Below are 7,412 nucleotides of genomic sequence, written 5' to 3'. Positions count from 1 at the left end.
GGTGTGGTACCCAGCGGTCCCTGGGCTCTCTTTCTGTCTTCCTACCCTAGGGGAATGAGATGCGGGGTGGGGTGGTGGTGGAAGAGCCGAGGGCGCTGATGGGGCCGGTGTGGTTCTCCCCCCGCATGGTGGAAAATTACTCCCTCCCTGCCAAACCCGCTTCCTGTAGATAAGCCCTCGATCACGGGGTGATTTAGGGGAAGGATGCACAGAGGGAGGGTAAATAAAATACTACCCTTGTGACACCCCTCTCTGTGCCCCGTGGCGGCGTGGGGTGAGGGCAAGGAGGTTGCCCACTATCCACTGCATTTGCTGCCCTCCACCCACTGCATCTGCTGCTTCCCCTGACCCTCCCTGTTTGCAGGTGCGAGGACAGACACCCACCCCCGGCACAGGCAGAGCCCAGCTGGGAGACGCTAGCACGCCTCCAGGGTGCGATTCCTCCTTTGCCTCCTGCAGCCATCTCTCTCTGGCAGGGGTCCCTAACGCTGCCCCTACCCCTCTTCCTGCTGCTTTGTGGTTTCAGAGGTGTAGGAGATGCATGACTGCAGGTTGGGGCTCCAGGAATGCAAGAAAAATGTGGTGGGGCAAGGCACACATCACCCAGATTTCTCATTGCATAGAACATTTACAGGGTTAATCTTCTCATTTTTAATGAGGCTCATGGCCTGAAAGAGGTCTCCATCTTAGACTAGCCCTTGGCCTGGGCAGTGGCACTGGTGCTTGGGGACCCTGACAATTTGAGCACCAGCATGCTTGCTCTGGGGAAGTGCTGATGCCTGAGCCCAGTAGCATATGTCAGAGCTGGAGCAAGTACAGGCAGGAGCTGTTGGGATTTGAGCTTTCTTCTTGGTCACCTCCTGCCTGGGAATTTGGCAGAAAGGCAAGGTCAGGTTCGCAGCTTGGGAGGAAATGCCAGAAAGGGGTCTGATTGGTGCTATCCTGAGACATGTGTGAGCCAGAGGTTCACCAGCCCAGACAGCCTGGCTGGTCCTATTTTCTCCAGGCTCTCGCTGTTGGCAAAACAGGTGGTCAGTCCACCTTTCTGGAAGGTTTTGAGTCTGAAAGCATTCCCCCTCAAGTGAGCTGCCCCCATGGTCTGGCAGGAAAAGTCTCTGTGGCGCGTGTGATGCAAAGGGAAAGTGAGGGATGGGGAGCAACCAGCTGGTCCAGTGATGACTCTGCCTTTTCTCTGCGTGCGGCCAGAGATCTCTTTCTCCATCGCCTGGGTCTCTCCCTGTCCTGTGATAAACCACAACTCCCCCTGCGGAGGATGGGGGCAGGCAGGCAGCTCTGCTTTGTGGTTGTAGTGGTGGCAGATGCAGCCTGGTATTGCAAGAGCTTGGGAGAGTGGAAGTAACTCAGATCTGCAGCTGGAGCCCAAGTGGAAGGCAAGACCTGGTGGTGGCTACCACAGCTCATCATGTCCTCTTCCTATGCTGAGTGTGGGATGGCACTAAGGGGATTGCGAGGCTTTGTAAGGTGACTGTGTTGGGGCTGCAGAGCAGTGGGACATGAGCAGTCATTGCTTTCATGGTTACCTTCCTCATGAGGACAAGCTCCAGGGCCTTTTCCATGGTGTGTAGGTCCTTCACATTCCTAGGGCTGGGTGTGAACTCAGCCAAGGTTATTCAGCTTTTATTTCCCAGCTGCCCGCTCTGCAGTAGTTCCTGACTCACCACAAAATTGCAAAGTACTCTTGCAATGGCCGTTGCCCATTAGCATGCCTGATTGAGTCGTCTTGTTCCTGTGCAATATACCTCCCTTGATTTTTTTTTTTCCCCCACTGGTATTGCAGAGAGGTCTGCATATTACTCATTGCTGCCTGATTCCACTTGCTGATTCACCCTGAACTGTTGCATATATATATTTTTTATATTTCCTTTCTGTTTTAATGAATGAGAAAACTATCCTGCTAGCTCCCAGTTTAAGTTTTGGGAGTGGGGGCAAATATTAAGGCCACAACTGCAGAGAAGCATAAAGAACTCCAAATAAGCAGGCAAAAGGGGATTTTTAGTAGGGACAGCCTCGAAGAAGGAGTTAATATAAGGATATGTGGAAGTGAACTGAATGATCTGTGTAGCTTGACCAAATTCTTTTGCTGCCAAACAGTAAGGAACAAGTTGGCCACTTGCGACAACCACCACTGCACCAGGGCACTGCTGTTTTTCAGTCTTTCTCTGCAGAGTACAAGGTGGTTAGGACCATGCAGCTGGCTCAGTGAGGAAGGCAGCTGACTAAGGTGGACCTGGCATAGCACTACTCACCTCTCCTGCCTGCCTTCTGTTCCCCCGTTCCATACCTTGCCTGCCTGTCGGTTCATCTCTTCCCTCTCTCTCATTTGGGATGCCACCCGAGCAGCTTCGCTGCCCTCCTGCGTTCAGCAGCGCATGTCCCAGCTGTGCTGGCTGCGGGCTCCAGCCATCCTGCCTCTCCTTTGCAAGAAGCCCCAGTGATGCAGCACAGGTACGCATGGCTGGTCTGCAGCCAGGCTGGATGTGGTCACCGTCGTGCTTCCTTCCCCAGTGGGAAGGAGACCTGATCACTGCCTGAAGTGAGCTGTTCTTGGGAGCAAGCACTGGGAATGCCAGCAGACAGTCTGTAGTGGGTGCATTTTCTTGAGGGCTTCAGCTAGCTTGCTAGTATAAGGGAGCTGCTGTCAGATATTAGATCTTTTTATGAAACGTGGCTTTTAACCCATTATGAGGGGGTGAATGAAACCTCTGGCTTTGGCTTTACTTGTGTCTCTCTGTGCCCTAGTGTGTGGCTGTGGCTCTTTGTGTGAGATAGCTGATGAGTGCTGAAACCTTCCACAGAGGCTTGTAATTGCAGGGTTGCCGGCCAGCAACCATGCTGCAGAGTGGCTGTAAATCACTCTGGCTTCAGCCTCTGCTCCTGCGCCTCCTCCCCAGCAGTGAAGAATGGTGAAGGTCTGCGTGTATGCCTGGTGCCTGCAGGGAGAGGAGCGGGGGCAGAGGGGGATTTTGTTTGAGCCAGAATATCAGCACGGCAGTATTGAGTTTGCAGCCGATCACCGTCGCCATTTGCTTATAGCAATCCTGCTGTTTTTCGGCACTGGGCAGGTGCCTGCCTGCCTGGGGGACCGAGCCACACTGTACCCAGAGCAAGTGCCCCTGGGGACACTACCTTTCTCCAGAGCGATCACATTGACTGTCCCCTCCTCTGTTACCCAGACCAAGCGACCATGACTGAGAAGACCCAAGAACCTCATGTGGAGGAAGATGATGATGAGCTGGATGGGAAACTCAACTACAAACCTCCTCCCCAGAAAACACTGCAGGAGCTGCAAGAGTTGGACAAGGACGATGAAAGCCTCGCTAAGTACAAGAAGTCCCTGCTGGGAGATGGCCCCGTGGTAGTAGGTAGGCTGCGGCATGCTGATGGGAAGGGACTGGGGAGATGCATTGCAACAGTGTGCTGTGGGGATGGGGCAAGGCGGCCTCAATGAGGAGGGAGCTTGTTTGACCAAGCATATGCCCTGGAGGTTTGGGGATGGGCAAGTGGAGAGATGCCTGTAAGGGAGCAGGGAAGATGCTCTGATCATTAGGTGTAAGGTTACTAGGGAGTGATATTGGAAAGGGACTCGTGGTGGGAGGTGTGTGAGCCTTGGAGGCCTCCTGAGGGGTTAGGAACATGAGGGTACCAGTCTATGCTGAAAGGGGGCCTTGCTGCTCAGAATGATTGTAAGAGGGGAGTGTCCATTAGTGGAAAGAGCTCCTCTAGGTACTGGGACAGAGGCTGGAGGAATCCATGATGAAGAACTGGGGTAGATGTGTGGTCCTGTTATGCTAAGGGAATCCTGGTGTTACTGAGTGTTCCATGAAGTGCGGTTTCTGTGTGGGAAAGTGACCCCCATTTCTTCAGTGTTGTTCCTCTCCTGCTGCATTAAATTTTGCAAGCTGACAGCTTCCTTCTGCCATTCCTCCCTGCAGACCCAACAGCTCCCAATGTGGTGGTCACCCGACTCACCCTGGTATGTGACTCTGCTCCAGGACCGATCACTATGGACCTTACAGGTAGGCATGAACTCTATCCTTTGGCATGAAGGGGAACAAGCAAAGGCCCTGGCATCCTTCAGATTGAAAGGGGGTTTGCCCTTGGGATGCTACAGTGGGTTTTAGAGAAACTCTGAGGGCATCTTAGCCTAGTTTCTTATTTTAAGATATATGCGTTTGAAAAAGAAAAGGAGATGTAATTGAGAGTGTCAAGGGTGGTCTAGGAGCTCCTGGGATTCTCCTACTTTCTCTTCTTACTTCCTTTCAATGAGACCTCATGAGCATAAAGGATATGCATGTGTTCGGGTAACGAGCTGTTATGAAACTTCAGAATCGAGCAATACTGCAGTTCCGGCTCCTGGGGACATGGGTAGAGAACCAGGCTTCACCTTATATGGGCTTTTCTGCAGAGAGAGGAAGCTGGGCCCAGAGGAGCAGAGAAGCTTCCTCTTCAACCGAAACCACACAGAGCCCTGCAGAGCCTGGGCGGCCTCACAAGCTGGGCAGGGGCTGCAAAAGACACTCGGCTCACGCAGACCAGGGCTGAGCGTGGGCGAAGCATGCACACGCTCCTGCAGATGCCTATAGACGAGCCTGTGCATAAGTATCTTTGTTTATATGTGCCTAGACCTGTGTTTATTTAGGCATTATCTTTATAGATGTGGACACAGATACCTATGTACTCCCAGATGTTTCTGTGTAGGTGCAATTGCTTATACAGACCGTCACGTACTCATTTTGCAGGTGTGCCATCCTTTGAAGGGATGCTCACCTCTGACACCACTCCCAGCCCTATCCCACCACATGTGGTCTCTTCTTGCTCTGACACCCCTAGCTAATGGCTTGGTCCTCTCCCTACAGGTGACCTTGAAGCACTCAAGAAAGAGATCTTCATGTTAAAGGAGGGAGTGGAATACAGAGTTAAGATCCACTTCAGAGTGAGTTGTTTTCCTTCCTGTCGCTTCTCATCAATCACTGAGGCCAGTCACTGGTAGTCTGTTGGATCACTAGAGACAGGCAGTGTGCCTGCCCGAAAGCTAGGCCCTTGTAAAGCTCCCCTAGCTTCAGGTGTCATTCTACCCAACATGGGACCAGGTCTTTGCAGGGAGTTGCTTCTATTTGCTTCCCCCTTGTGGGAGAAGTTGCTTTCTGTCCATCCGTGATGGTAAACAACAGGTGATTTGGAAGCCAGCTGGGTAGTTTTGGCTGAGTTTGGCTTGGCTTTTTAGCCACCAGAAAATCTTTAATTCACACAAAGTGGAAATGGACAGGGAGAAGAGGGTTTCCATGGAGTACTGGTTCAGTCTGCATTGGTGGGCTTCATGTACGCATAAAAAGAGATTTAACACTGTAGCATTTGGCTGAAGATACCTGAGCTCTTCTGGGTTATGATATACCCAAATAGGCTCATTTCTCCCCCTCTCCCATTAACCAGTATCAGCCATTTCTTCTGTTTCCAGCTGAAGATGAAACTTGACCACACTGCAGTGTGGCATCCAGCACTGAAGCGATCATCTCCATGCGTTTGCTGCAGACAAAGCTGGCTTTGGCAGAGAAGGCAAAAAGGGATGGAGAATAGTTCTGAAACAGAGGAGGGAAAGTGTTAGTGTTGTGGGAGATTTGAGGAAAGATTATGAACAGGACTGTGACCCTCTGTCTATTGAGGAGAAACTTGCCAGCTTCCCATGGAGCTTAGAGGGCAGCTAGGAGTGCTTGGCTAATCTTGCCCACCTGTTTGTGCTTGAGGGATGTCTCTGTCTCTCTATTCGCCCATGTCTGGTTTTCGATATGGAAATTATTAGCCAGGAGCTTCCTGCTTCACTTTTCTTTGTCCTCATCAGCCCATCTTGCAAAGCTAACTGACATGCTCCAGTCAGCTTCAAAGTCAAGGAAAGGATGGAGTTGTGTAGGAGATGCACAGAGGATGCTGAAGGTCTCCAAGTGCTTATGGAGAAGTCATGATAGGACTCCCCACAATGTGTCCCATGCTGAGCTTTGGAGAGCAGTGGCGCAGGGAGCCAAGATGGCCGTGTCTCTGAAGAGGGAGAACCAGCAGATACAGAACAGAAACCCTTCCCTTTACACTTACTTCTGGTCACTTCTTGCAGGTAAACAGGGACATTGTGTCGGGACTGAAATACGTGCAGCATACCTACCGGACAGGGGTGAAGGGTGAGTAAAAGTGCTTCATGCCCTGCAAACCAGTGCTCCTACCCCTGCAGCCCTTCTGCTCAAAAAAGTGTTCCTGCAGCTCTGGGCTGGGACAGAGCCATCCCTGGTCCCAAGGCCTGCCTTGTTCCACCAAGCAAGAGATGAGACTTCTCAGCAGAGTGTGTTAGCCTGCACTCTGCATCACCCAGGCCAAGTGTTTCCTGTACCTATGCAAACTCGGTGTGACCTAGCTCTGGTATCTGTGTGCTACACCACTGTCTGCAGCAGCAGAGTCTCCAGAGGCACTGCTCAGACAGTGCTTGCCACAGATTTCCTCTCCATACAGAGCTCTTCACCTCCCCCATCACCCCATGTCCCCTGTAGAGTGTCCCAGCCTGTGTGGAGCTTCCCATCCCCTAAAAGCTCTTCTGGATGCACTTGGTAAAATTCAGAGCTGCTCTATGAAGCTTTCTGCTGTGTGCAGAGCTCTGTGTTTGCCCATGGCCTCTCCTTTTTGTGCAGTGCTGCTCTGCCTGGAGAAGGCACAGAAAAGCCCTGTTTTGCACACACACAACCCACAGGTGCCTTTTTGCATGCAACCACCTCTAAGGCTCCAGCGTCCCGTTCATCAGACATAAGTGGTGTCTTCTCATCAGAAAAGAGAAGTAGTGGGGGATCAAGAGAGACCTTGAACCATATGCTGGATGTACCTGCTTCCTTCCAGCAGCACACACATGTGAGAGGGTGCAGACTGAATTGTCTGTCCATCTGCCTGTCCATCCATTTACCCTTCCCATCTGTCTTTGTGCTTCTTTAACACACTTTTTCCACTGATTCTCTTCCCCTTGCTGACACGGACTGTCCCTTTCTCTCCTAACTATCTTCTTTCTGTCTGTGATCTGTGCTCATGCTGGTGGCTGCTTCTCTCCTTTATCACTCCCCACCTGAGGGGCTCATCCCTTGCGAACTGTTTTCTCCTAGTGGACAAAGCCACATTCATGGTCGGCAGCTATGGGCCACGGCCAGAGGAGTACGAGTTCCTGACGCCTGTTGAGGAGGCTCCTAAGGGTATGCTGGCTCGAGGCACCTATCACAACAAGTCCTTCTTCACGGATGACGACAAGCATGACCATCTCACCTGGGAGTGGAACCTGTCCATCAAGAAGGAATGGACAGAATGAGTTCACCCAGTTTGCCTTCCCCCATCCTCTCCCCTTGCCTCCTGCACCAGTTTCCAGGTGGGCC

The 7,412-nt window shown here is 51.9% G+C and overlaps 1 protein-coding gene across 1 annotated transcript; it reads left to right on the top strand.

Moving 5' to 3' along the window:
• Window positions 1–3,187: 3,187 nt before the first annotated feature.
• ARHGDIB (Rho GDP dissociation inhibitor (GDI) beta) lies at window positions 3,188–7,412 on the top strand. The gene is made up of 5 exons (XM_010185344.1): window positions 3,188–3,383; window positions 3,954–4,037; window positions 4,878–4,954; window positions 6,125–6,188; window positions 7,149–7,412. Exons 1-5 carry the CDS (start codon window positions 3,206–3,208, stop codon window positions 7,346–7,348), a joined length of 603 nt encoding a protein of 200 aa, XP_010183646.1. The 5' UTR covers window positions 3,188–3,205; the 3' UTR covers window positions 7,349–7,412.

The sequence above is a fragment of the Mesitornis unicolor genome, unplaced genomic scaffold, assembly GCF_000695765.1.
Source record: "Mesitornis unicolor isolate BGI_N332 unplaced genomic scaffold, ASM69576v1 scaffold50555, whole genome shotgun sequence".
NCBI classification, from domain to species: domain Eukaryota; kingdom Metazoa; phylum Chordata; class Aves; order Mesitornithiformes; family Mesitornithidae; genus Mesitornis; species Mesitornis unicolor.
This window is presented reverse-complemented; position numbering and strand designations above follow the sequence as displayed.

What these genes read in the sequence shown, in the direction of transcription:
- ARHGDIB (XM_010185344.1), top strand. Translation starts at nt 3,206, where the DNA reads ATGACTGAGAAGACCCAAGAACCTCATGTGGAGGAAGATGATGATGAG. An exon ending in AGATGGCCCCGTGGTAGTAG is followed by an intron (nt 3,384 to 3,953) that starts GTAGGCTGCGGC and finishes TCCTCCCTGCAG; the next exon opens with ACCCAACAGCTCCCAATGTG. An exon ending in GAGTTAAGATCCACTTCAGA is followed by an intron (nt 4,955 to 6,124) that starts GTGAGTTGTTTT and finishes CACTTCTTGCAG; the next exon opens with GTAAACAGGGACATTGTGTC.